We start from the raw sequence: 27,678 nt of genomic DNA on the forward strand, positions 1-27,678 counted from the left end.
TAAATGATGATGTGGCGAGTCGGTCAACGTGTCAGAAAAGTCAACATTTTCCGACACATATTTTGCCGTGTCGGAGTGTCCGACACTCCACTAAGGGGAAGTGTCTGTTCAACATAGGCAGAAGCGGGTGATCTTTAAAAGCTCTCAAAAGCCCAATAATATTCCACCATTTGAGAAAATATTATAACATCGTAGTCTTTAGGCTGCAGCTTCATTGCTAAGCAATTAGATTGGATCACCCCATTTCGGCGTCGATTTTCACAAACGACTCTTTCTTCTTCATGTAATAACCATCAATCTACTTACACTTTAGTTCTCTCTCTTTCATACTTCATTACTATTCATCTTCACCGTTCACTATCATCGAATCAGCTCTATAGTTACAACTTTCATTTTGTAAACTATTTTAATCAAGATAATAATTTTTTAGGATTCACCTCATTCGTTAGATTGAAAACGAAACATACAACAATGGCTGAATTTTAAATGTTAGTAATACGACCGAATTATTCAGTATTAATTTCTTCTAATATCTCAACTTCTCATATTATCATAAGTTTTGAGCATCTGTATCTATAATGAGTTTGGATCCAACGACCTTATTGCTATTTCAATCACTCGCCAACCCTGCACACCCTAGTCAGTTTAGTAGTGTTTCATTCAGACCGACAGAATGTGCTAATCATCCGCTTCTTGTCTATCTGTAATGCACTATATATTTCCACAAAAAAAAAAAAAAAAAAAACTTAAGCATCATAAACAAGTGAAGATAAGGCCCAAAACTGTAACAAAAAAAGATTAAGGCCCAAAACCAGTGCGGTATCTTCAGACACGGTCCTTAGGCCCAAGCCTCAGATAGCCCAAAACTCCACCATCCGAGAGAATATTATAATAGCGTAGTCTCCAGGCTGCAGCTTCGTTCTCATATCTCTGCTCTGCAATTGGATTGGATCACCCCGTTCCGGCTCCGGTTTTCCCAGGCGGATCTTTCATCAGGTATTAACCATCCACCTACCTTCACTTCAATTCTCTCTCTTTCCTACTTCAATACCAATCACTATCATCAAATCAGCACAACTTACCACTCACTTCACTGCTAAACTCTCATCCAGTTTTTGCTTACTTTCGGTTCATGATCCCAATCGGTGGGTGCATGTATAACACTGATATATCAATTTGGTTGTTGTCTAGGAAATATAGTTTTCTTTTTTAGTTGTTTGTTGAGATGATTTGCTTTGGTTTATTTTGAATCTTGTCACTCTTGACTTTTCTGATGCTGATCTGGTTATTATCACAAATATTAAATCTCAAGGTTGATGATCTGGTTATTATGTCGTGTGATTTTCAAATTTGAAGGATCTCTGCCTCCAATTTTTCAAATGATTGGAAGGGGACTTGATTGGTTTTGCTCTCCCAGTATCTTTGTTGAGTGATTTGTTAAATTTTGCAGCTGTCACCCGTGCCTAGAGCAAAATATGTCGGATACAAACATGGAGGACGTGAAGGACCAAGAGCTTGTTCAAGGTCATGGTGACAATGCCGAGCAAGACGTGAAAGCTTCAGATGAAAGTCATGATGATCATCCCATGCCTTCAGTCCAGAAGGAGGTGCAATATTGCTCTACCTTTTAGTTTCAAAAGCTTTGAAATATCCTGCCTAATGAAAATCTTTAGGCAGATGCTAAAAAAGTGGTTTCACCCAAATTTTTGTAATCATTTATGATCTAATAATTGGTCAAATAATGCAAACTGTTAATTGTCACCAACATACTTCTTTAGGTCTCTTTATCTATGAATTGTGCAGTAGGATCATGATTATGTTGTTTTTGCAGGAGGAAACAATTAAGAAAAAATATGGAGGCATTATTCCTAAGAAGCCTCCACTAATATCCAAGGTGATTATCAGCCTTACTCTTTCACATTCTCATAAATTTGAAGCTGCTCTTCTAGATTGAATTTTATATCGAGATGAAGGCATCTAATACTAAGTTAAATTATTTGATTAGGACCATGAGCGGGCTTATTTTGATTCTGCTGATTGGGCATTGGGAAAGGTACTGTATATGATACACTTACTTAGATTGTAGTTGCTATATCTCTGAACTTTGAATGCTTAATTTCTTTGCTTGCCTTTTGTTCCTTTTCCTAAAATGCAGGGCACACATAAGCCGAAAGGACCACTCGAAGCACTCCGCCCAAAGCTGCAGGTACGTTTGCCTATACCAACTCAATTTCCTTACCCCAATGTTAAAGCTAAGCTAGCACTTGGTTGGGAGTTGGGACAGAAAGTTCATCCTTCACTGAGTGAGAATTAAAACTAGATATGTATTACATGTTTGGTCTGCCCTGTTATATCTCACCCAGTCTTTATAGATCAAGTTAGAACGCTTGCATTGATGCCCTCCTAGAGGCTGTGAAGCTAAGGAGCTTGTCATTTTGAATGACAGCAAGGCAAGCAGTGTTTATTTCAGCAGTGACCTTTTGCTGCCATAATGAGTAATAACTCCCAACTCAAAGTAGTAAAATCAATAGAAGATACTGGATGTAAGCCTAGATAGTGTGTTGTTCTTGCTCTTTAATGGCACAATGCAGTGGTTTTAATCTTTTTTCTTTGTATCAGCCCACACCACATCAGCAAGTGCGTTCCAGACGTGCCTCCTATGCGAGGGCAGATGATGTCGAAGGTATTTGTTAATAACTAATTTCCTGGAGCACCACCCTTAACCATGTTAAGCTGCTGAACTCCCTTTTTCTTCTTTCTACAGTAGATGGTGTCAATAACAACACTTCAGAGGAGGATATCCAAAGTGGCGTAACCGATGGCAGCACAAACACCGTGACTGAGGATCAGAGCCGTCATGAGTGAAGCGGAGTCCCATATTAGAAAAATGCCGAATCCCAGATCTTTTACCGAAGTGCCAGAGCAAATAAGCAAACTGAATCATGCAACATGATTCAGTTGCAACATGATTCATGCAACATTTTTTTACTTGTAACATGATTCATGTAACAGTATTACTCTGCACTAAAATGTGACATTCCTGTTTCTTAAATTGCTTGTGATGAGAATTGAGAATGCTTATTACTTTAATAGTGAAGCCAGTGATAGTTTGATTACCAATCAACCAAGAAATGGACTAATATTGATAAAAACGACAGAGTTGTAACTGTCGTTAGCCAGAAGGACATCTGAGATAACAAATAAGCACCGGTCATTCCCAGACCGGAGAGAAAGCAATGATCCTTTACAGTCCTCTCTTCTCATCACCCATTAGGCCACGTGGCATCACTTCTTCTTCTCCGACCCCCCGAGTCAACTCGGATGCTTCGGACTCGTTCTGTCCGAGCGGCTTATGTTCTTGCGGCAGAAGACGCCTCATCGAAGCAGCAGTCGCCACTTCTTTATTCCCGGTTTTCCCTTCCACCTCCGTCGCTTCCAAATTGCAGTCCGATGATTATACGGTACGTACGAAACATCTTTCGGTCTCGTCTTCACCTGAAAGTTGAGGGTATAACTGGTATTTTACTTAACACAGGCCACATTGAGGAAAGTACACCCTCCTAGACCAGACTGGTACGAAGAGTTGTATGCGTCAGTGTTGAACAAGGGCATGCGAACTTATGAAGACGAGGTTAGATTCGTCATTTCGACTTCAACTCAGTAGGTCTGAAACCAGTGTTACACTTTTGAATGTGACTGCATTTTTCAATTTCATGGAGGGTTAGATTGCAGGTTGCAAGTCGGAGCTGTTTGCTAGGTTGAAGGGAAATGCTGAGCGAGTATTGGAAATTGGTATAGGGACTGGTCCGAATTTAAGATACTACAGTGCCGATGATGGTGTCCGAGTTTTTGGTGTGGATCCTAATAGAAAGATGGAAAGATACGCTCAGGCTGCGGCCGTGGCTGCTGGTTTGCCCCTTTCGAACTTCGAGTTTATACAAGCAGTATGTGATATCCTGATCTCTGTCTGTCTTGCAATGCCGGTGGTGAAAATTGTGGATGATTCAAAACTTCGTACTGTTTTTATGGAATTTGAGTTTCTAGTTACTGTCCCCCTTTATAATACATAGTTTTGTTTGTGATACTAGAATTTACATTTCATTGTACATCCTTAATTACCAGGTTGGGGAGGCCATACCATTAGATGATGCTTCTGTTGATGCAGTTGTTGGAACCCTAGTATTGTGTTCTGTAAAAGATGTCGATAAGACTCTAAAGGGTAATGAAAGTTCTGAACCTGATCGATTTTGCTTGTTGTGAGCTTATTCTCATCCAAGAACCTCTAAAACAGCAACCATTATGAAAATGTTTCATTTGTGAACATACAACAGACCTTGTTAATGTATGTTCAATTCTTTTATTTTAACAAGTTTATATAATGTTGCTTCTGTAATCAGAGATTAAGAGAGTGCTGAGACCAGGTGGACTCTACTTGTTTGTGGAGCATGTGGCTGCAAAAGGTATAGTCGAGCTGAAATTCTTAATCCATAATCAAAAAGTTGTGCCGGTTTAGTTGACAAATAATGTAGTTGCTAATCACTCTTTGCTACTGTTATGCTGCTGCAGATGGGACACCCCTCAGATTTATACAGAGTGTTCTTGATCCCTTGCAACAAACTCTTGCCGATGGATGTCATCTCACCCGGGAAACAGGAACCAATATATCACGATCCGGCTTCTCAGGCGTTGAGCTTAGCATGACCTCTTTGTCCAGTGCCTCAATTATAAACCCTCAAATCTATGGAGTAGCTAGCAAGTAATAACATCCTGTGGTTTTTTTTTTATGGCCTAACATCCTGAATTGCTTTGTTCCTTGTTTTGTCCTTCATTTCCAATAGAGCTGTTAATGAGAATAAACATTAGTAGTCCCTGTGTTTTTTCTTGGCTTTGGGATAGTTCATTTGTTTTCTACAGAAGGAATAATTATTGTACATAATCGACAATCTTTTATTGGATTGTTATTATTGGGAAGATAATGAATTTGGATTTGCACGCACTGCATTATCATTCTGCTTGTGGGGCTAATCGTTTTGGCCCCAAGACAAGTTTGAGCTCATAATTATCAAGTCCTAATCCTCCAGTGTTGTTTGTTACACCTACATTATTGTAATCTGTGATTATGAATCCAGTGAATCCAATATTAAGGGGGTCTACTTGTGGTGTGCTACAGTAAACCTGTGACAACACAACATGGACTATTGGGAATTGTAGTCTTAACAAGCTAATGACAACGGTGAATTCAAGAAACAATTGTAAAGATATGAATTCATTTCTCTCATACTTCAAGGAAACAAGTTATATAGGTCAAAACATGCTTTTAATCTACTAGTTCGTTAAAGTAAGTGGAAGCGTACCCATTTTTAATCATCTCCTAATGCATTTATCTTCAACCATAAAGAATAGATTGAGATTTACTCATTCATCTTGATTACACAAGTGATCATGAATTCAACTCTAACAAACAAGTTAAAGCTCATGTGTAACTGTGTTCAAATTTCACACCCAAAGGTAAAAAAGAGGAAAGCATGAGAGAAAAAGTTGTGCATCAAAAGCTGAGAGAAAAGCCAGGTAGGTACAAATCAATTAAAAAAGAAATAAACTAATGTTAAGAGCAAGATAGTTTAAACAATTAAACAAAGGGACTGGAATGAATAGAAATTGTGGAATAAAGGGAGGATCTTGATGCAAAAACAAAGTCCCCCTAAATTTGCTCCAGCTTTCCCCCAATATATTTAGGGTTTTCACAGTACACCATACCAGACCACTCTTGCGTCTCTTCTCGTGTTTCTTCACTGTCTCTAATTGTAAGCTCTCTCTCTCTTCTCTTTCTCGAATTCATTTCCTGGGTTTATGTTTCTAATTACTTCTAGAGTTATTGTCTCTCAAATTTAACTCAGTTTTGCCTAGTTTTAATGTCTAATTGGTGTTTCCAAGAGCATCTTGTTTTCAATACTTATGTGGTTGCTTAGCTCTTTCTACATGTTTGATCTTTTTGGTTGTTTGCTATCAGCTTCTGTTGAATAGTGCGTGCTTGTTTAGAAACAACTTGGAAAATGCACTTTCTGCAAGTTTTGAAATTTTAGTGTAATTCTGATAACCCACTTGATTTTGGATGTAAAAATCACTGCTTTGTGGGTTTATGTGAAGTTTTGGAAGTTTTGATGAGTGTAGAAACTTAACATAGCCATCCTTTTAATTTGGTCTTACCTTGTTGTCAGTGTTGGGATTATCACAACTGAAGAATCGCAGACTGCAGAGGAAATTTGGAGGCGTAAGCAGCGTAGTTTTACATATGTCATTGTCAATGAAGCGAATTTGATCATGTTTGTTCAAGATTGAGAGTTGTGTGTGGAGTTGTACTGCAAGGTCCAATTTGTGTGTGTGGTGCTTCGAATCCTGAGTGGAGTAGTTAGATTGTGTATGAATGTTTTAATGAGTGGCACTTGGCATAAGTGTCTAACCTGTATCGGAAATGTTGGTGTAGATTAGAAAAGTGGGATTCAGGAAGCTTGATAGCAGACGGAGTCAATCATTCAGTGTCTTATAAAAAATAGCTAAAACGGGGTCCCTCTGTTGTGTGGCTGCAAGGCCACATGAGTCGCATACGGCCAGTAGGGACTGGTCCGTTGGTCCAGACGAGCCTTGTTGGCGAACTAATACGAGCTTTTCTCCACCTCCTTCTAGATGGGATTTTCGATTCCAATCTGAAGAACTGCCATATGGTTTACATGATGGTGTTCAACTATATGAGTCTTCTACTTCATCAAACAGTAGAGGAAGTAGGGGCAGGGTGAGAGGCAATCATCTCTATAATCTTCACTACTCTGCATCTGATGGTGCTGGGCTGTTTTTAAGTAGTTCATCTGACCATTCACAAGGTCCTCAGTGGACACCTCCAGCAATACAGGAAATCAGTATAGATGATTATGAAACTACAAAACGGAGAGGTAATACAATTGATGATGCATCTCTTTTTCAGTTTTATCTGCAGATGGTCATGCATTGTTAATACTTATGTGCACCTGTTGTGTGTGTTCTTAATGTACTATATAGTTTATACTGGTCACCCTAAACCCTTGAAGGATAAAAATAACACTTCAGTAGCCTTTTGAATCTGTTAGTTTACTCTTATCAAACTTGTTCTTACAAATGCTATATAGTGTTAGGCCATTACTTGAAGTTTCATTTTATTGGGTGTATGCAGTATGCCTGTTTGTGAAAAGTGGTGGTTGTTTGTATCAACCATTATTACAAATTGGTGTACTGTATACTTTCCAACTTCATTGGAGCACCAGGTTCATTTTGTTTTTGTATCAACTGTTTCTGTGTTATTTATTACACTTAGTGATCCAAGAGAAACACCCTCCAGTGATAATAGCTAGTGTGCCATGCTTAACTAATTAACTCTTATACTTTAAAACATGTACATTTCTTCTCTTTTCTATCCTTCTTTGATAATTGGTACTGTGGGTTGATACTTAAGAGATGTTTGGGCACTTATATAACCCCGATCTGGAAATTCCATTGGTTTAGAAGTAATAGAAAGAGCTAGGAATCTTGGATGTGAACCTTTGTTACACCCATTACATTCCCAGGATGACCTGAGTTTGGTTAACATTTATACTCTGTGATTCTCAAAATGATATCATCAATTCCTCATGGATGGTCAAAATTTGCATTTTGAAGGATTTGGTTGTATTATCAACTGGTTTGTAGCATGTTTTCTTATTTGAGTTTCAATTTCTCTTGGCTTATACATTTACCATAATTGAAATTCAAAATTCCTTATTAAGGAAGTTGGATGATCTTAAGAATGTCATTGCTGTTGCCTATATTCATGTTTTCATTAACTCAACTTCAATGCCTCGTGCTTGCTAGGTCCAGCTTTTGGGAAGTCATCTTTTAGACCTACCATGGAGGTACTGTTTTAGAATTTAGTGTACATAGGTTATCAAATCAAAGACTAGGATTGAAGCATTTCCTTTGATGTATCTTTGCAGGGAACCTCAGAAATTCAAGATACTAGGGGGTCCACCTCATCTCGTTCAGACAGTAGTGAATCTGAAGCCACGATCAAAGCATCCCTATCTTCTCATCATACTTTCGCAAGTCGCCGTTCTTTCATGTCCAAACCTATATATCCCTTGTCATTTCCTTCACAAACTCTTCCCAGAGAGGCGTCTGACTTCACAGTTGCTGGGTCTCCTGACTTTGATGCAGCCACTCCTCAAAGAGATGGCCACCGCTGGAGCAGTGCCAGTAGCAGCGTTGATTTTACTGATGTTTCAGAGTCATTTGAGGCAGAAATTTCTATTAGACACTTTAGTAATATGTCTGAAGGGTTTAGATGTGGCTTGTGTGATAGGTTTCTTTCACAAAGATCACCTTGGAGTTCTCGTCGCATAGTCAGAAGTGGAGATATGCCAATCGCCGGGGTTCTTTCTTGTTGTCATGTTTTCCATGCAGAGTGCTTGGAGCAAACAACACCCAAGACACGCAAAAGTGACCCTCCCTGCCCCCTATGTGCCCGACTTGAGGAGGAAAATCTCTCTGAACAGCAGAGCTTTTCTAGATTGCGAGCTAATTTTCCAAGACTTAGACCAATTAGTGATGATGGACCATCCAGACCTTGGGGATGCGCTCAGGTGGGAGATTGTGTCGAAGGGGCTTTGCATGCTCCCCCACGTAATAGTATGCTGTTGCTCAATAGGAGTCGTATAAAGAAAAATCTCTCTTTGAAAGGCAATTCAAGCAAAGAATTTCCTGGTAAATTGAGAAGAAGCGCCACTTACGCTACACAACATTTGAGTGGAAAATCGGTCGATCAGGGAGCAATTGGATGCTCAAAGTCAAAGATGACAGCAGGGCTGAGTATTAAGAGCTGAAGCTACTTTTCTGCTCATGCTATTTCTGTTTCCTTGAAGTCTCTACTAATTGGTTGCAAGTCTCGGTTTAGTTCTAGTGAAATTATTTTTGGGTGATTGGATCACCTGGTCGCCTTGTATAGATTTGATGTTGTGCAAATTGCGGGTTGAAACTTCAAAACCCTGGCTGGAACTTGGAAGTAGACCAACGCATGTTTATTGTACCACTGCACTTTGGTTGTGAATGAATTTTAGTAGAAGAATGTTTTCGATGATTATCTACTGTTCTTAGAAATGAATTGCCAGAAATTGTTTTAGAATGGTTGAGAAGAAGCAAGTCTAAGAACAGCTTAATGGTCAGATGAAGAAACACATGTAAAGTGTATCTACATTTCTGAATGCCAACAAGATTCTGAAGTCCAAAGAAGCCTGACGTATCAAAATTTTGGGATGAACTATCTTCGGAGACTATTGAAATGCTCATGATCTCCTTTCAAAGTCCAAAGGAGCCCGATAAATCAAAATGGTCCATTCACATCGGCCCTAGTTCCTTAATTCCATGAATGATAAATGGGCTGTACTAGCCTGCAAAACACAAGCTCAAGCTGGGAGAGAAAAGACAAACACAAAGAAAATATCCCTGGTTGAAATTACTACTCATCATCCTCCTCCTTTACCTTTGAGGAAGCACTGGGGTCATCCCAGCCCGTACAGTAACTGTAACAGAGCCTTCACACAGAAAGCTGAAAGCTCCTTGTTCAGAAAGCCATTGATGACGTGAAGTTGACATTTTAGCTGGTATCATCCATATGGGACCTCTACCTCTCTGCAATTGATCTTTTCTTTTACAGTTTCACACCTGCATATGTTTTCTTATTGATATCAACCTGCATATATTGGTAATACAGTTAAACTTCACCCTCAAATTTGGTCCTCTTCATATGAACTACACAAAACCCTCAAGTAATTTCCAATCTTAACCAATTCCTGGACCAGCAAGCCCTTGCTTTCTGTACTATGAACGACGTCATCAGCTTCAGCTTCTCTCACCTCCACCACAGGCTAATACAGAGACGAAATTCCTAGCGCCATTGAAATTTTACATAGATGGGATAGTGGAATATTTGCTATGTCGCTTTGGCTAGGGTTCCCGAAAGAGAAAGGGCGCCATTGTCTAGTCCCCACAATCATGTGCTCCGTCGGGTATAGCCCAGACAATAGCACATTGTGACATACCAACACAGAGATTACCATTTGCCATCATGTTCCTCCTCTCTCTCTCTCTCTCTCTCTGTTTGCGTCTCTTTCTATCTTGCAACTATCAACTACACTATCACTGTTTATTTTCTCACTGTTTTCTACAATTGGGCCAACTAGGCCCTGCTGAATCATCGCAACTAAACCACTAGCCATGTTCACAGTCCTTTTCTCCAGCACCAATTTGCAACAGGCACATAAAACTACTGATGAAACCCTAGTTACTCCAAAAAGAATTGAATAGTATTACGAAGGTGACACCCCTTCCCCTTATGGAGCAATCGCCATTGCAAGTTTGCTACTGCTCTAGACTAGCATAGCTCGGGTTAGATCTTTTTCTCATACAGACTCAAAAGTATATGGCTAACATTTCGTAGTCTCATCATGGTTCACCTAACATTGCTTTTTGTTTTTCAAAAAAATGTTGTTCGATCACCTATAACTCTTTTGAAGCGGTTTTTCTTGAGACATGCAAGTCGAAATTCACTCATATCTATCGGTTCATACTAAATCAAAAAGGAGAGGTTTAGTCGGATTTGCCTTTTGAGAAAAGATAGAAGTCCCTCTTTCACACTTGATGACACATTGTTTTCCACATATGATCTTTCACACGGCAGCATCGCTTGAGCCATCGATCGATCATGTTACATCGATTTTACTAGGGGTGTCTGCTTATCCATAACCTTATCAATTTGTAGCCGACAGCAGTAAATGTGGAATTGTGGATGTCCCAGTTCGACCCTTTGAGCTAAAGCAATGGCTGCCATGCCAATCCTTCACATTTCAGAGTGTCTGAGACTGATAGAATATCATTGACAAAGCCCACGACTTGTCACTTGTCCTTTTCTCAAGCTACTTTTATTAGCGTCGTTTCCTTTTTATGTGCATGATGTATACTGCCTGATGGGTCGGACCACTCATGAATGGTGGAATTAGAAATCAAATTGATCTCGGCGCTCATACTATTCAAGATCTTCCACATAAGTAAAGCATATTTGCAGCTTGTTAAAAAAGGCAAAAACTGCACTACACACGTCGTACGGTACTCCAGACGGAGTCCTTAACGGCAAGGCAATTATGTAATTAAGGTCGTCACAGTAACTGTCTGATTTTACTACAAAAGCTTGGAAATTGGTTGTCATGCTACGGTTCTGTGGTAGGGATCTGAGTTTTGGAAATTAATTGGTTGCCATGTTAAATGTGTATTGTGAAGTTTTGAGATACTGAGAATGAAAGATCGGGTATTGATGTGTGATCGGGTCAATCTGAATAGTGGGCATAGGCCAAAGTCAAACACAGCTCCACAACCTCAATCGGCTCCATCCAAGAGAATGATTCAACCCAAGTTCAACCAATTCAAACACCACAAATCTTTTATCTCACAATCACATCTCCTCCAAATCAATATTTTCTAGCCATATGTAGCCGATTTCGCATTCACCTGCGACGAGAACTAGGAGCTCATTGCTTCGTCGGAAGGCACGAGTTCGACAGACTCTAGCGCATCTCGATCGGAATCGATATCGACATCAACTTAGTTCCTCCTCTGCGTGTAGACCCCGATGACCTGAGCATCATCTTTCTCGGTGAGCCGACCTCCAACCTAGACTCCACCTCCGTCGTCATGGTTGAGAAGAACCTTGGCCCTTGACATGGAGAGAGAGAGAGAGCCAAACTAGTTGGCTGTGGGTAACCCTTTAGTGGTTTTACTGCTAACAACAGTTAAGTGAGAGACTTACATGTATGCCCTTCAGATTTAAATTCTGTGAATAATATGGCGCCACGCGTCTCGGGCCCACACTGATTAAAAAAATGGTTTCGGCTTCTATTCTTAGATTCATGTTGCTTACATTAGATTGAGTAAGGATAACGTGACCACTGGCGGAGCTAGCCATATTATTTTGAGGATAAAAAAAACACCACTTCATATATGTATATATAAAAGAGAAAAAATGATGGCAGTGTAGGGGTTTTCTAAGTAAAAATTGGGCATAAACAAATATATTTTTAGCTGCTTAATAAGAGGTATATGCTTCACACATAATTAAGATATAAATAGACTTAATGGTTAAGTATTAATATGTGAAGTATTCTAAAGTGAGCTTCAACCTGTAAAGCTGACTTGACTTGACTTGACTTTAGGTTAACAGAAAGAACAATTTCGGTGTGAGGGAATTGGATAGTTAGGTTCTACATATTCCTCTTCAGGCATGCTAAGCTATCTTAAATAAACTATGCATCTGGTTTTCATGATGAAATTTCCACTGATTTCCTGGTTTGTTCTAAAAACTGATCATTTAAAATGTGCTTCACATTGAGAAGGAATCTGTTGAAGTGATTTAAAATAAAGTGATGTTTAAAATTTTGAAGCTTTACGGCCTCGTTTTGTAAAATTTAGTTAGTTTTTCTCTCATACTATAAAGATTCGTTGTAAATTTTTTTTTTTTTTCTTGTGCATCACAATTAGCCTTGGTAACTATTTTATCATGTTCCGTCACTGGACGTGACAGGCTTATATTGTACTTAATCTAATAATTATAAGACATCCAAGCAACATGAATATAATTAAGCAAAGAAACCAAATTCTAGAACTACCAAGCCTTAAGAGGTTGGGGCGAGATCAACCATGCTAAGAAAACCATGATGATCGAGGTGTAAACTCTTTTTTTTTTTCTTGAAACTATTGGAAAGGAAATTAAGTTCATGTATCGGTCAAGACTTTTGATGAAAGAGTGATTTCATAACCCTAAAGTAGCAGATTAACATGAGCTCCATGTGTGAGGGGGTCCATGGATGAGCTTTATGAGTTGAGGAAGTCCTAATCAAAAGCTTATAGTTCTTCAAGAATGCAGGCGGCATGGTCTTGTTACATGTTGGCATTGTTTCCCAAGAACTAATCAACAGTAGCGCATGCATGCTCTACTTCTAGTAATTAACCTAACTTCTTCAAGTATCCCAAACAGTCCTACACACTTGGGATGATCGAGAGCCTTGAACCTAATCAAAAGTGACATATAGTTAGGTTCGATGAAACTAAACGAAGTGGGATTGCATGCTTTTTTGCTTAGTGCTTCGTACGCTCATCATCTTGTCATTGAAGCATGCTTTGTCTAGCTAGGATTACTTTATACACGTAATACTATATACTAAAGACAGGTATGTCGTATATTTCAGACTCGGAGAACCATAGTGGGTGACCATCTTGCAAAGCTGGATTCAATTAGCCAGCAGTGAATAGGGTTTTGAGGTTTTCATGCATCCTTTGATCACAAGTAATCCATATGCTTCTCCTCCTTTCTTGTTAGGCCAGTTGAACTCTGATCGAGGTGCATGCTTAACAAAGTACTTGCTCGTTTAGGTAGTTTCGTCTTGAACATATTTAATCGATCTCGTATTCAAAATCCCAAGTTAATTTAATTTTAATTTGAACCAGAATTCTACAGCGTACTCGATCCTCAACTTCAATTTGATTGTGCTATGGATATGGCTAGGCTTTTCTCTTTCGTATGTTTTCTGATGATTCCTATCCTTAAACCTTTTCCTAGCTACTTTTAGACTAATACGCATTTGAAGTGACATATTGGATAAGGAAATTACAGCTAGCTAATTGGTCCAAGCATGTATATATCCTGGTCTTTTCTTCCAAATGTGGTCTCTGATTCATATCCTTAATTTTCATCATCCATGTGCCTCCCATTTAGCAAGTCACCCTCTGAAAAAAAGCGTACTAGGACCATGCCATTGTGCTACCCACTACGGTGGTGAATATGATAGAGTCGACGTCCCTCCTAAACTAAGCACTTGGCCATTACAATGCATCGATCATGCTGCAGGATTACGATTGCTAGCTAACACAAAGTTTTTATCATAATCAATTGAAGAACTAATCAATATAGTCCAACTTGTTTTGCTTTCTTTCTTGTTTTGTACGTAGAACGTACTCTGAAATAATTAAGCTAGAATGTATACATACACCATAGTATATACCAAGTTGAACCAGTAGTTGACAATGCCTGCCAGTATAATTTTAACATAAATAAAATGACCTATAACATGCATGGTTGACACTTGAAACAGAACGCGAACTCGATCGAACTGAAAATAATTAACAAGACTATATATTATACGATGTGATTAATGTTAATTGGAAGCTTAAGCGTACAAGTTAAACACCTTAATTAAGGAGTATGTACGTAATACGTACCTGAAACACATGCAACGTACGTACGTACGTATGTTTGCACATGTAAATGACCTCGAACCAGTTTTAAGCACATGATTTTAAATGCATATGTGATGGCCTGGATCCTCAAATGTTGCTTGTAATGGATCAAAGTTCATTATTATTATTTGATACTTGAAATGAAATTAATCTACTAATTAATCAATCAAAGTTTGTTAATCAGGTTGAATGATTGATAAAACCCACATGATCAAATTGCGGGATACAAACACTTGCAACTTCGAGAGGTTTAATATAAATTGTTAGTAATCTTAGATTGAACTTGCAAGTTATACGGAAGTTTAATATATAAATAACAAAGAGATTATTTTTGTGTATTTGGTCATTTTTCTCTAAAATATAAGACTTAATTGTATGATTGCGATCAAATATGAAAGGTACGTTATGCCGCGCAAATTGTATATCAAAATAGGCTCAAGATTAACAAACATAAAAATCGAGGACCAGTGAATGTAGTTAGAGATCACATCGATTTTGGTCCTGCTTATGCAGTACGTACAATCAAATTGTGTAGAAAAACAAACTAGCTTGAAAACGAGAGTTTTAAATGCCATTACCCAAAATTTCTTTGAACCCAATTTTTTCAAAAAAAAATCACATATCCAATTCATGAACGATACCCAAAATTTATTCGAACCCAATTTTTTCAACAAAAAAATCGCATATCCAATTCATGAACATTACCCAAAATTTCTTGGAACCCAATTTTTTCAACAAAGAATCCCATATCTAATGCATGAAGTGACCATTGCGATAGCAAGAGATTAATCAACCAAATATAAGGCACGACAAAATACGAGCAATCTAGCTAAATCAAAATTGATGGATACATAATTAACCAAAGATGGGACATGCATGGCCCTAAGTGCATATTTTTTGATACAAAGTGCATATTGGTGGTGTAATCGATTTGACTCCAAACTTGTTGGTGGAGTTAATTTTAAAATCCAAAGCAAGATCCAATGCAAACTTTCGCATAACCTTTTAGGGTTTATTCATATGTAAAAAAAATCACAGTGATCCATCATTAAAGGAAGCAGCAATAAAATCCATGCAGATCTTAAGCATAATCGGTGTCGGCAACCTTTCTTCTTCTTCTTCCAATAATATTAGCATCATAGATCAGTACTTGCTGGGACTAACTAAGATTTAAAGTAGGTTCACTTCACTCGATGCACTCGAAACTGTTTTGATCTTCCTGGAACAAAGTAAATGAAAATTTAGAAAAATGATGAACAATTACATCAGGTAGGTGTAATTTGATGTTCCTGATGTACGTTGTTCTATTCTTCCCCTTTGTGAATCATGATGAATGCTTCTTAACCAAACTATGAAACGAAACCCTGAAATTTTCAAAGCACTTCACCAAATCCTAAGGGTAGTTGGAAGTGCTTTTAGAGCACCTGCAGTTTGAAACAATGCAGGAGGTAGTTGGGTTAGTTAGCCAATACAGTTTAAAACTTAAAGAGAGAAATAACTAGCAAGAAGAAACAACAAAACAAAAGCAAAGCTGAAAAGAAAGGCAAATCTAGCACAAAGATTTTGCTTCACTCCTTTGATCACGGCCCTGCATTCCCTCCCTTCCTTCCTTTGCTTCTTCTGACTCCCCGAGCACTTCTATATCTGTGTGCTCTTTATTCCTTTCTCCTCTGTGGAAATAATATAATGGACAAGACAGCATTCAAAATCACACCCCAATTGAATCTTCTTACTTTTTACCATTCTTTATTTTGAATTCTCTCCAGCTATTTCCCAAGAGGTCAACTAAGATCGATGACTACCACTGGGGGCAAGATCTTTTTTCTTTCTTCAATTCTAGGCTTCGAGCTAGGTATTTGATTCACCGGTGGTCCACATGTTGGGTTAAAAATTTGATGCTTTGCTTGAAGTCACTGCAAGATATGATGATTAAGAATATGATGACCTAAAACACACCACACACACGAGCAAGATCATGATGGAAATGATGAGTTGGGAACCTCAGTGGAATTATGGGAGGGTTATTTCAATTTGCGTTGCTCTTTACGTTATTTTGAAACTTCGTTTAAAATTTCATCAAACATCTGTATTTTATGTAAGATTGGCGCGCGCCTTGTTAAATAAAGTGAAAAGTTAAAAACTGGGTGAATTACTAATGTGATGGGGTAGCTAGTCAACAAGGAATGCGATATTTTCCATGTATGTGACTCGTGGTTGCAGGGTTTTCAGAGTATCGAATCCTGGAAATGGACGTCAGAGTTCACATGCTCGCATAGGAATAGATGTTGGCGGTGGATCCTTTCGAAACAGCGAAAGCTTTGACAGAAGAGAACACAAAAAGGTAGAAAAATCTGGGACGGCGTCAGGCTTTAGATTACGGTCAGAAATTTCCGGTACGATCGACGGTGCAGATCAGCTCTCCCAAAAAAGCCAGGGGATTATATAATAGATAGTTGAAAAGGGAATATGAGAGTGGTGGAGACTGGAGAGTTTGGACCATCCCAACTGCAAGTTGGTTATTGGCCGTTAAACCTTCAACTTTGAAATAAAGTATAACTCATCTCTTAGTTTATCATCAAGGAAAGGAATATGATCGATTTGGGATAAATCAGAGATTCGATTTCGAAGGCATTGTCTTCTAGTTACAATGGTTTCTTTCATCTGGGTTTTCATTGTCTGGAAAAATCCCAGAAAAACAAAAAGGCAATCTCGAAATCTTGGAGAGGGAGAGAGAAGCCAAACAGGGTTTTGAATAAAGGAAGATGAAGCCAAAGAAATGCATGTGCAGGCTGCAAAGGACCGCCGTAGAGGACTCCATAAGTCACTTTCAAGCAGACAACAGGCACATATATCTTGAAAAGTAGGTAACCTCTTGTTAAATAACTTCAACTGTCTCCTCAACAACATGGTATTTTTTTTTTCGCGGGTGTTTTTACCACATTTTACAAAGACAACACATGAGCTTTGCTTGTAGTCTTGTACTTCTTATTGCACTCGCTTGTTCTGGTTTTCCCCTTCAAGAACATCAGTTACTTGTGACTTGTGAGGCTCACACAAGGTGTAGTTAATAACCAAACAAACAAGGAAGATGCTAGGGACGGTGTCGGTCTCTCGCGCTCAAGTGCGACTCTTTATCGTGGATGCTAAATCTATGTAATCGTAATTTCGCAACTTTTAACATTTCTTACGATCCATCAAATCTATATAATTTTTTTTTTTGAAAATATAAAAGTAAGGTGTTTATATCCGCTCATAGTAGATTAGACAATTAGTTTGATACGTGAAATTTCAAATATCATTTATGTAATTCAAGCTCGAACTTCAACACTAACAATGCATATAGCTATTATCGTACGTTTCACGTACTTACTTGTAGGGTTGAATTCCTAAGTGGTCAAGATCCAAGAATAAACAAGCTAGGAAAATCAAGGCAGCAATTCCCCCCTTGCAAAACCTCCCCAGTTAAATCCCATCTCAGTTAATATTAAACTGTGTCAAATTGTTGATATTTTTTCCGTTAAAACAATGCCGTATAGAAAACCGTTAGAATCTTCAAGTCAATGAACACTGCAAGAACTGCTACTGCAAAAACCAGTGCCTAATTTTCTACTGATTAATCAACATGATTTGAGAACACTAATGCCGAGAATCACGGTTGTTATTAACATGGTGCCAATGAAAACTGAGCATCGAGGCTTTCGTTTTCCATGCAAATCTTATCACCCAAATAAACAATCCAGATTTTTCCCTATTAAACATGTCATTAGCAACCACCATTAATATGATAATCTCAGTAATCTTTAGAAGTCGCGCATAGGCTTTTGTCACTTTGCTTTTGTTGTATGAGTATGACTACGCAGCTACACGTATCCACGTTGAGTTCGCCAAAATTGTAGATGGTGATGAGAGAAAGATAAAGAATTGTGGGATCAAGAAATGAATTGAAGCTTTTGCTCAATTTAAACTGCTAAAAATGTCATCTCCCCATGTGCGCTGTGTGGACCTTGAGGGCTGCTTCTTTTCTCACTTGGTCTGATTTGATAGGGAAGCTCATCATACCCTGCAAACCTAACCTGTCTCGGTTTAGCATTTATATTCAAGATTTGAAGCTCAAGAAAATATGTAATTCTTTTACATTTATGAGTCAAAAATGGCCATTCAATTCGTTTACCAGAAAAGATTTGGGTATTGAATTCTCAGTCCCCCCAACCCTAGTCCTGTTAAACGGCCGTCATTAAAGTTCTAAGACACCCCAACAGTGAAATGTGTGCCCTTGTTGCCTTGGCAGAGCAACACAGAAACAGAGACAACAACAAAGTGCAGAACTTATACCAATTCATTAGTAAAGTTCAGAGCTTTCTGACTTCTGGGTGAAGCTGTTAGAAAACCCAGTTCACCAAGAATCATTACTTTCTTTGCAAATGGTTGGTGTAGTGAGAAAATTGTGTGTGGTATATTTGGTTAAATTTTGACTGGGAAAAAAAAATGGAAAAAGCAAAAACAGAGACAAGAAAACAAAAGAGGGAAAAGGGTAATGTGGGTGATGAAACATCAGTCTCAAAACTACCGTGAGTCACCACCACTGGCTGGCTTCACGGTGGTGAAAAACCCCTCAAAACCACGCGCTTTCTCCCTCCAAAACCGCCCTTCCTAACTCTGAAACGACTTGCTGTTCAAAAAAAAAAAAAAAAAAACTACATAAAGGACTTGTCTTTACTCTTGTAAACCACTAAACCGGTTTCAGTTTATGGTCCCAACTGTTTCTTTTTTTCTTTTTTTTTTAAATAAAAAAGAAAATAAAAAAATGGAGTCAGTGGGCATGGTTCCTAAACAGTCCTAGAGCCCAGCCCCCCACCCCCCCATCCCAAAGTTCTATATAACCCACAGCTTCCTCCCACATTCCTCACACCACTGCCTCACATTTCCTCAACCCTTTTGCTCTCTTTCAAGTCTCCTCATCATCCATCCCATAATGTAATAGTCATGTCCCTCTCTCTTTCACACTCTCTCCTTTTTTTCCTAGTGTTGTTCACTTACATTAGATAAATGTTGCATCTTTAGCTAGAAATGCTGAATCTTTCACTTGTTTCTGTGCAGGAAAATGGCCTCTGCTGCGTTCTTCTTGGTGGGTCTTCTGGCAATGGTGACCTCTGCGCATGGTTACGGTGGTGGAGGTTGGGTTAACGCTCGTGCCACTTTCTATGGAGGTGGTGATGCTTCTGGAACAATGGGTAAGTAGTAGACAAAAAAGTGATTTTTCTTGGTCACTACCTTGTGTTAGGCGAAAGTAACACTGGAATAACATTTTGAAATTTTTGTGTAGGTGGTGCTTGTGGGTATGGAAACCTCTACAGCCAGGGGTATGGAACAAACACTGCTGCTCTGAGCACTGCTCTGTTCAACAATGGGTTGGGGTGTGGTTCTTGCTATGAAATTAGGTGTGTGAATGACCCAAAATGGTGCCTGCCTGGCTCCATTGTGGTCACAGCCACTAATTTCTGCCCTCCAAACAATGCCCTCCCTAACAATGCTGGGGGATGGTGCAACCCTCCCCAGCACCACTTTGACCTCTCTCAGCCTGTATTCCAGCACATTGCTCAATACAAAGCTGGAGTTGTCCCTGTTTCTTACAGAAGGTAAATCTCAAAACATAAAGTCACAAACTTTATGGAATATTTGGTTAAAAATTTCTGACCTTGATGAGGGGTAAAAGTGACTAATTTTATGTGTGGTTTTGTTTCTTATAGGGTACCCTGCAGAAGAAGGGGAGGCATCAGATTCACCGTCAACGGACACTCCTACTTCAACCTGGTTTTGATCACAAACGTTGGTGGTGCTGGTGATGTGCACTCTGTTTCAGTCAAAGGGTCCAGAACCGGTTGGCAAGCAATGTCCAGAAACTGGGGGCAAAACTGGCAGAGCAACTCGTATCTGAATGGGCAAGCCCTCTCCTTCAAGGTCACAACCAGTGATGGCCGCACTGTGGTGTCCTACAATGCTGCCCCAGCTCGTTGGTCCTTTGGCCAGACCTTCACTGGTGCCCAGTTCCGCTAAGGGACACCTACCCTTGGCCAGACCTTCTGCTGTCTCTATATTTAGCGTCTTCCTAGGATTTTTACATATATATTTTCTCTACCATATATTATATATGAAGGTTAGTGTGACTCTTAGTATACTAGGATATTAGTTGGTATACTATAACTAATGGGGTCTGTTGAGTCATTGGCCTCTAGGGTCGGAATTTGAAATGGGGAGGGCTTTATTTTAAAGGGGCTCTCCATCATTTTAATTTTATTATCATTGATAGGTTGGTTAGGGTACCCTACTATACTTCGGACTCTAAACTCCTTGCTGAGTCTTTTGCTTTTTACTTCTGTGTTGTAAAGCAGAGGTTGGGGCAGAGGTGGTCTGTTGACCACCCGCCATTTAGTAATAGTAGTCTTCCTTTTTCTGTTCCCGGAATATTCCAATTTCCGAAGCGTTTTCTGGTTGTTCTGTAAGGCCATTGTAATCAGCTATCTGCTGATATTTCAGGTCTTCGTCTATGTTTGAACTTTGTTATTCGAGACTAAATGTATATTTCCCATTTTCTACTAGTAATGAATCAAGTGCTAATTTATATTATCTCTCTTGCTTCTTATTTCCATTGTTTAGTCCATATGCATTTCAGCTCAGAACAAAAAACAAATCTGCATCTTGATGAAGTATTTGCAACAAGGAACATAATTTGGAGCATTATAACAACTTTGGCAGAATTAAGTTTGATGCTTCAAGTGTTTCACCAGTTTCAACTAAACACGTAATTAACCAAATCATATGGAATCAAAGAATGATAGGTAATCAGATCAGAAGTTCAATTACAGAAACATAACTGTAAGCTACCTAATAATATCTTATACCAAAATAGATTATATACGTGACAGGCAAACAGATTTTGAATAATTAGCTTCTGGAAAATCATGTTTCAAAAGGGAATATTTCTAAATCTGTGAACTGAAGAATACAACGTTATATATATATGAGTTGGATTCATGTTTCTGCAAAGAGCCAAAGACATTTCATTTCGAGTTTCCAATGTCTATTCAATTGTCCCTAAGCTTTCATGTCCCTTTCAAGGTCGATTGCCTCAAAGATTTCATCCCAGTTAAACAACAACAGAATTACCATAGAATCCATGACAGGAAACTTCGTAGACCCTACCTTTCGTCTAACAGTCTTCAATGGCACGCACAATTGTATTTGCAGATAACAATTTGTAATACCACAGCCAATCAGGCAAAAAAAAAAAAAAAAAAAAAACAGATCGATTGTTTTTTGTTTAGGCATATTCAAACGAATACAAGGCAGATCTTTCTCCGAATTCCAAAAAGAAAAACAATGTAGATAAAGAAATTCTTACATCGCAAATAGAACGATGAATTTTGCTTAGGCAAATTAGGGTTTACCGGCTAATTGGAGCCAGGTAGTACCACATCCTCAAGAGTCTTCAGATTTCTGTTCAGGTATCTAAGACACAGGTTTCCACTTCCTCCAATAATCCTTGAAAGTTGAAGACTTAAGAGTCTTCAGATTTCTGTTCAGGTGCGTTCCCGTCGTGTCTTCTTTTGTAGAGCTCCAGGAGCTCCGCGTATCTATTCTCTGCGCAGGGATGCGTTTTTTTTTAATCAGATTATCAGAAAACAGCAGCAAAATTTGTAATGAATTATTGAAACACAGACAATCGAAACAAACCTTCAACTTCGATCAGATACTCGTTTTCAGCAACCCAATGTCGGATTTCTTGTTTGGATCGAGCCGCCAGGACATAAGCCAATCCGAATTGCAACACTCCAAGGGTCGCGTTCCCCAAGGCCCAAGCCATAAATCAGGTTCGACGGAGCCATGATCCCGATTCTGTTTTATTGGGCCTTTTTTTCTCTTTTGGGCCGTCCTTTAGTTTCTCAGGCAGAAATCAGAGGTGTGTTATTCACTGATAAGAGCCTCTATTTATAGAGACATTAGAGTATCTTTAGCAGACTCTTTATTTTGATTTTTAATTATTTTAGAGAGCGTGTTTAACATTTTTAGATATTTATTCACCGATAAGAGCCTCTATTTATAGAGATATTCGAGTATCTTTAGCAGACTATATTTTAGCTTTTAACTATTTTAGAGAGCGTGTTTAACTTTTTTAGATATTTTAGGAGCTCCAGCATACTAACTAAAATTTAGCTATTAGAGCATCTTTAGCAATGCTAACTATTTTTAAGTTAAATTTTAGTCAAATTAGCTAAATTGTCATTTTGGCTAGCCATTTTAGAAATAGAAATATGGCTGCATTAATGCTCTTTATTTTAGCTAGCACTACATTAACATTATTCTTCAAATAGAAATTAAATAATTTAAATATATTTATATATCACATAAAATATCTTACAAGGAATGTATTAAATTATAGCTAGCCTCATATGATTCATCTCACTAAAATAAAGAGTATTGATGCAAATGTAATTTTAAACTGGCTAGCTAAAATGACATTTTAGCTAATTTGACTAAAATTTAACCTAAATATGGCTAGCATTGCTACAGATGCTATTATAAAGTACCTTTTAAGGAGCAATAATGAATCTTATTTATATTGTACATAGAAAACCTATTACAAATTGGATTGCTTACCCGTATTCCTATCAGTATCAGACCAAGACACACATGAAGTGTATTTTCCTTAAACACTTTCATTTGTGTCGCACGTTTAAAGAAAATGGTGTATGCAGTGTTGTCTAGTTAAAAACATTTCCAAGTAATAAAAACCCAACAGGACAATAGTGTTGTATAGTTAAAAAAACATTTCCAAGTAATAAAAACCCATCAGGACAAAAGTAAAGTTTTGGTCGAATGGAAAAAGACCATAACACACCATTTACATTTGAAAGTTGCATTTATGTGGCACACATACGCTGGAAGACTTCGCTGCGGCTCCGCCTCTTTGGGTTTAAAGAAGAAGAAAGCTAGATTGTTTAAACAAGTCACGTTAAATCATATCTTGTTCTATATAAATTAAAGTTTATCAAGCATATGCTAACAAGCAACATGACTAGTATCTTCATTGTTTACAAATAAACTCATGCATGAGTATATCATGTAAGACCTCATTATGCCCTCCTTTCAAAAACAGAAAAAAAAAATTATGGGGTGATGTTGTTAACACACTCATTTTTACTGTTGACACACTCATTTTTACTATTAACACACCTCGTATATTTTTATGTCTACACATTTCAAATTTATTTACAACTTGTCATTTGAATCATAGATGAGGTGTGTTAATGACAAAAAAAAGTGTGTTAATAGCACCACCCTTGATTAAAATCTTCAATCTCATTTAAATTTTTTTTTTGATTGACAATCTCATTTAGTTTAGTCATCACATTCTAGGCTTCTTGCATTGCTCTAATTTTCTAGAAAGTAAAATTGTTTTACCCATCTCCTTTACATATCAATTTAGTTAAAACATGATCATACATCTCCCATCATTGTTCAAATGCATTTCCCACCATTAGGTTGTGTCCTGAAATGACTATAGACGACTTCATCTTCTCTATGGAAACCAGTCAAACAACACATACAAAATGGACAGGACTGGAATTTCACAGAATTTGAGCTCCAAAACCCACCGACTATGGAAGTTGATCGGTGTGACACAGTAGGGGCCAAAACTAAAAGAACAGAAATCAAAAGACAGAACTGTTTTTTTGGTTTCGGAATTTCCGACGTTCCCGATTCTCCCGCGCTGTTTCGTTTACCGATTTTCGTGGCCACCCGGTCGTGTTATGTAAAGCTATTCGTAAGCTCTCACACACCACCCTTCTCTCTCCTCTCTTTCTCTCTCTAATGGCTTTTCAACAATCAATCTCCTATTGGTTGCCTCCCCAATCTCTCTGTCCGAACATTTCCGACGTTTGGATTTTCATTTTCTAATTTTGATTTCCTCGTCTCGGTAAGTTTCCCTTTTTGAGTTTTTTCATTTTATCCTTTTTCCCCATTTACTATTTTTTGTTCATCGTTTCTTGGTTTAAGCCCGAATGTTCAACAAGTCTCTGATTCTCATAAGGGGTATTGGATTTCTTTTGATCTGTTAGGTTTACTTTGTTACCCCTTTTAGCTATAGCTTCATTTCTCAAATGGATTTTGGTTAAATTTTGTTTCTATGATTGAATCTGGTCGGTTCGGTTTTTCAAACTTGTCTGTTAATGCTTGATGAATTGTGAGCTAGAATTGTGGATTTTGTGGTGGATGAAGGTCATGAACAACAATACGTATGATTTTGTGGTAGGCTTTTGATTGTTTGGGGATTTCCAAGAGGGGATTCAAGATTAAAGAAGGTGCAGAATGGGAAGGGTAAAGCTAAAGATTAAGAGGTTGGAGAATACAAATGGGCGTCAAGCAACTTATGCGAAAAGGAAGCATGGGATCATGAAGAAGGCTAATGAATTATCCATACTATGTGATATAGACATTGTCCTTCTTATGTTTTCGCCCACTGGGAAGCCTTCTTTATGCAGTGGAAAACGCAGGTGTGTAAATTCCATTCAAAGATTAACAATTTCAGTAACTGTATCTCCATGATTGCTTTTGGAACCTATACAGGTTTCTTAGAAAGTTAAGAATTGTTAATGTAAACTCTTTCAGCTGTTTGAGTTCCTTATGATTTTCTCTTCATTTCAATATTTACAATGTGGACGTAACAAGTAAGGACTTAGGGGAAGGATGATTAAAAATCTTTTGTACTATTGGACTTCTCTAGATGTCTGAGAAAAAGAAGAGAAAAGAATACAGCATTCCATCGCATTGTAAACATTCATGAGTTTTGAACGAGTCATGCTGTTGTTCGTAGATGTGGAATAGCTCAGTTACTTGTAACGAGTGCTGTGCATCTCTAATGATAGCTCATCGTGCATAATGTTTGACTATCTTTAAATAACATGATTTATGATTGAGAAACAGAATGTCTGCCACCATCATCAGTAACTTTGCTCTTTCTGTTGTTGTTGTTGTTGTTGTTGTTGTGTTTAGTAGCATTGAAGAGGTTATAGCAAAGTTTTCTCAACTAACTCCACAAGAAAGAGCTAAAAGGTACGAAGTATTTTTTCACTTGCTCAAAAATCTTGAGTCCATTTAAGGGAAAAGAGAATCCTGTCTGACTTTCTTATCTTTGGATCCAAACAGGAAACTGGAAAGCCTCGAAGTGAGTCCCTTGATTCATGCTGCTATTATCCTCTTGTTTTCCTTCTTTTGATATCTTATCAGCATTGCTATATGTTACATAAGTTTATTCTTGTTGAGAGTTTAGGCACTGAAGAAAACATTCAGGAAGTTGGACCATGATGTGAACATACAAGAATTTTTGGGTACAAGGTATGTAGGCCTACAATCCAAGGTTTAAAATGTTCATTAAAATTTCTGTAATGAACACTAATTTTCTTTTCCTCTTCTTTTTGTTTCAGTTCTCAAACAGTCGAGGTAGGCATGCAAACCATAAGTATTCTGATCTTAACGTTTATGGTTGCATTGTTCTTTCCCTGTCTCATATTAATACTCTGCGCAGGACTTGAGTAACCGATCTAGGTTGCTGCAAACCCAAATTTCCGAAATAGAGAAGAGATTAAGGTGAATGCAGAATATACTGGGGTTTGAGAGTTGTGTTTTCTAGTTTCATTCACTTATGTTGCTGTAAAACCCTGTGGGATGATACTAATGTTATGCAAATCTTGAATTTTGAAGCTGTTGGACGAACCCTGATAAGGTCAACAGTGTAGATCAATTGGGGCAAATGGAAGATTCAATTAGAGAATCGCTTAACCAGATTCGAACACATAAGGTAACATTCTGCTCTAGTTGTGGATCTCATTATAAGAAATGTGGTGTATGCCCTGTTGATATTAGGATTCTGCTGCTAACATGTATAACAAGTATAGGGACTTCACAGCATAGTAAAAACTTAAAACCATTTGACAGAATGAAATGTATAATAATCTGAATATCAAATTGTGTTACTTTTACTTGCTTTCAGTTAGTTCTAGACCTTGTGATACTAGTGCTATCTATTCTTCTGTTGGCAGGAAAATTTACAAAAACAACAACTAATGTCATTAGAATGCACCAGTCAGGTAAAGAATTTCTTCTGATTTGAGTAAGCTCTTTTGATGCATTATCTACATAATTATATGGTGCAAACAATAAATTTATATAATTCTCATCATGCAGTTCCAAAATGGATTACATATACCCTTCAGCATGAGTACTGAGCATCAGCTCCAGCCTATGCCATGGATTCCTAGTAATGAAAACCGGCACATCGTTTTACCAGAGGACCCGACGTTGCTTCCTCATAGGTGAGTTACCGTGAGTAGTTGTCTAAATGGACATTCTAGCATATTAGCTCTCCCAGGAATCCTGTGTTCACAAAAGATATGAAATTAGACAATCTAACATAGTTGATACAAAATGAAACATGTACTGAGTAACTCGTAACTCTTTGGATGGATCTTGTTGGATAACAAGTTTAACTATGTTGATCAATGTCACTTTTTCAGGGACATGGAATGTTCTGCAAGTTCCTCCTTTGGCAGTTATTCTGGTTACCTTGGGACAGGAAAAAGTCCAGAGATTTCCAACTCTGGTCAGGAAAACGGTATTCTAAACGAGTTAAGCAGAACTGCACCACTGAGGGTACAGCTGGGAGGGCAGTTTTCCTCCTACCTTCCATACAATCTCAATATGTTGACCGATACAAAATTCCAACAACCCGCAGAAATGAGTCCTCAAGAAAACCCTGTGGAATATCATGTTAATGGAAGCTTTGAAGCTCCTAGACCTGATTTTTTCGCTACCCAGCATAGCTGGGCATCTACATCTGGTCCCTGTGCTGTTACTATGTTTGACGAGCATTTATTTTCCCAGGTCAGTTTATATCTGGATTTCGCAGTTATATTTGCATGCTTCGATTTGAATTTTAACCTCCTGCTACACTGCAATGACTGAAATTTGTTTACTAGTTGTGTGACTGTGTCAACCTTTTGCTGTGTGTGGCTGAGGTAGCTATTTGCTGGCATGGAAGTGTTAGCTTGCCTGTTCTAGAATATGACTATAATGTGATTGTTTAGAAGTAAACAGCAGAGTCAATATTGTATATTTCCTAACTCTTTCAGAAAGCACTTGTGCATTATGCTGCTTATCCCATTCTTGCAATTTTTTTTCTGATACAATCCAAAATTTTACCTTGCTCTACTGTAGTTGAAATCTTATAGACATATCTGTATTGCTTTACACAGCAGACAAACTAAGCTATCCATGAGT

At 38.1% G+C, this 27,678-nt stretch overlaps 5 protein-coding genes across 5 annotated transcripts; all 5 read left to right on the forward strand.

Annotated features, from left to right (window-relative positions):
- The first annotated feature begins 874 nt into the window (after positions 1–874).
- Positions 875–3,118, forward strand: LOC101301964. Its single transcript, XM_004297243.1, has 7 exons — positions 875–996; positions 1,451–1,607; positions 1,832–1,894; positions 2,006–2,053; positions 2,156–2,206; positions 2,620–2,683; positions 2,765–3,118. The coding sequence occupies exons 2-7, from the start codon at positions 1,476–1,478 to the stop codon at positions 2,863–2,865; spliced, it is 459 nt and encodes a 152-aa protein (XP_004297291.1). The 5' UTR covers positions 875–996; positions 1,451–1,475; the 3' UTR covers positions 2,866–3,118.
- Positions 3,119–3,236: 118 nt separating this feature from the next.
- On the forward strand, positions 3,237–4,760 carry LOC101301868 (methyltransferase-like protein 7A-like). Its single transcript, XM_004298372.1, has 6 exons — positions 3,237–3,461; positions 3,536–3,631; positions 3,726–3,944; positions 4,123–4,219; positions 4,398–4,460; positions 4,567–4,760. The coding sequence occupies exons 1-6, from the start codon at positions 3,237–3,239 to the stop codon at positions 4,758–4,760; spliced, it is 894 nt and encodes a 297-aa protein (XP_004298420.1).
- A 765-nt stretch (positions 4,761–5,525) lies between these two features.
- On the forward strand, positions 5,526–9,138 carry LOC101302161. The gene is made up of 4 exons (XM_004298373.1): positions 5,526–5,568; positions 6,555–6,947; positions 7,879–7,919; positions 8,001–9,138. Exons 1-4 carry the CDS (start codon positions 5,526–5,528, stop codon positions 8,883–8,885), a joined length of 1,362 nt encoding a protein of 453 aa, XP_004298421.1. The 3' UTR covers positions 8,886–9,138.
- A 10,115-nt stretch (positions 9,139–19,253) lies between these two features.
- LOC101302257 (expansin-A1-like) lies at positions 19,254–20,967 on the forward strand. Its single transcript, XM_004297244.1, has 4 exons — positions 19,254–19,317; positions 19,441–19,574; positions 19,667–19,979; positions 20,091–20,967. Coding segments are annotated over exons 1-4 (756 nt in total). The 5' UTR covers positions 19,254–19,315; the 3' UTR covers positions 20,398–20,967.
- Positions 20,968–24,711: 3,744 nt separating this feature from the next.
- Positions 24,712–27,363, forward strand: LOC101302452 (MADS-box protein ZMM17-like). Its single transcript, XM_004298374.1, has 10 exons — positions 24,712–24,896; positions 25,399–25,455; positions 25,549–25,567; positions 25,673–25,737; positions 25,827–25,842; positions 25,928–25,989; positions 26,104–26,200; positions 26,442–26,489; positions 26,587–26,714; positions 26,916–27,363. The coding sequence occupies exons 1-10, from the start codon at positions 24,712–24,714 to the stop codon at positions 27,361–27,363; spliced, it is 1,125 nt and encodes a 374-aa protein (XP_004298422.1).
- The last annotated feature ends 315 nt before the right edge of the window (positions 27,364–27,678 follow it).

Source organism: Fragaria vesca, linkage group LG4 (assembly GCF_000184155.1).
Source record: "Fragaria vesca subsp. vesca linkage group LG4, FraVesHawaii_1.0, whole genome shotgun sequence".
Taxonomy (NCBI): domain Eukaryota; kingdom Viridiplantae; phylum Streptophyta; class Magnoliopsida; order Rosales; family Rosaceae; genus Fragaria; species Fragaria vesca.

Excerpts from the sequence above, each read along its gene's own strand:
- LOC101301964 (XM_004297243.1), top strand. The coding sequence starts at position 1,476 with ATGTCGGATACAAACATGGAGGACGTGAAGGACCAAGAGCTTGTTCAA. Across the intron at positions 1,608-1,831 it reads TGCCTTCAGTCCAGAAGGAG|GAGGAAACAATTAAGAAAAA; the intron begins GTGCAATATTGC and ends TTGTTTTTGCAG. Across the intron at positions 1,895-2,005 it reads AGCCTCCACTAATATCCAAG|GACCATGAGCGGGCTTATTT; the intron begins GTGATTATCAGC and ends TTATTTGATTAG.
- LOC101302161 (XM_004298373.1), top strand. The coding sequence starts at position 5,526 with ATGAGAGAAAAAGTTGTGCATCAAAAGCTGAGAGAAAAGCCAG. Across the intron at positions 5,569-6,554 it reads AAAGCTGAGAGAAAAGCCAG|CTAAAACGGGGTCCCTCTGT; the intron begins GTAGGTACAAAT and ends TATAAAAAATAG. Across the intron at positions 7,920-8,000 it reads CTTTTAGACCTACCATGGAG|GGAACCTCAGAAATTCAAGA; the intron begins GTACTGTTTTAG and ends GTATCTTTGCAG.
- LOC101302452 (XM_004298374.1), top strand. The coding sequence starts at position 24,712 with ATGGGAAGGGTAAAGCTAAAGATTAAGAGGTTGGAGAATACAAATGGG. Across the intron at positions 26,201-26,441 it reads ACCAGATTCGAACACATAAG|GAAAATTTACAAAAACAACA; the intron begins GTAACATTCTGC and ends TTCTGTTGGCAG. Across the intron at positions 26,715-26,915 it reads CCGACGTTGCTTCCTCATAG|GGACATGGAATGTTCTGCAA; the intron begins GTGAGTTACCGT and ends TCACTTTTTCAG.
- LOC101302257 (XM_004297244.1), top strand. Across the intron at positions 19,575-19,666 it reads TGATGCTTCTGGAACAATGG|GTGGTGCTTGTGGGTATGGA; the intron begins GTAAGTAGTAGA and ends ATTTTTGTGTAG. Across the intron at positions 19,980-20,090 it reads GTCCCTGTTTCTTACAGAAG|GGTACCCTGCAGAAGAAGGG; the intron begins GTAAATCTCAAA and ends TGTTTCTTATAG.
- LOC101301868 (XM_004298372.1), top strand. The coding sequence starts at position 3,237 with ATGATCCTTTACAGTCCTCTCTTCTCATCACCCATTAGGCCACGTGGC. Across the intron at positions 3,945-4,122 it reads ACTTCGAGTTTATACAAGCA|GTTGGGGAGGCCATACCATT; the intron begins GTATGTGATATC and ends CTTAATTACCAG. Across the intron at positions 4,461-4,566 it reads GGAGCATGTGGCTGCAAAAG|ATGGGACACCCCTCAGATTT; the intron begins GTATAGTCGAGC and ends ATGCTGCTGCAG.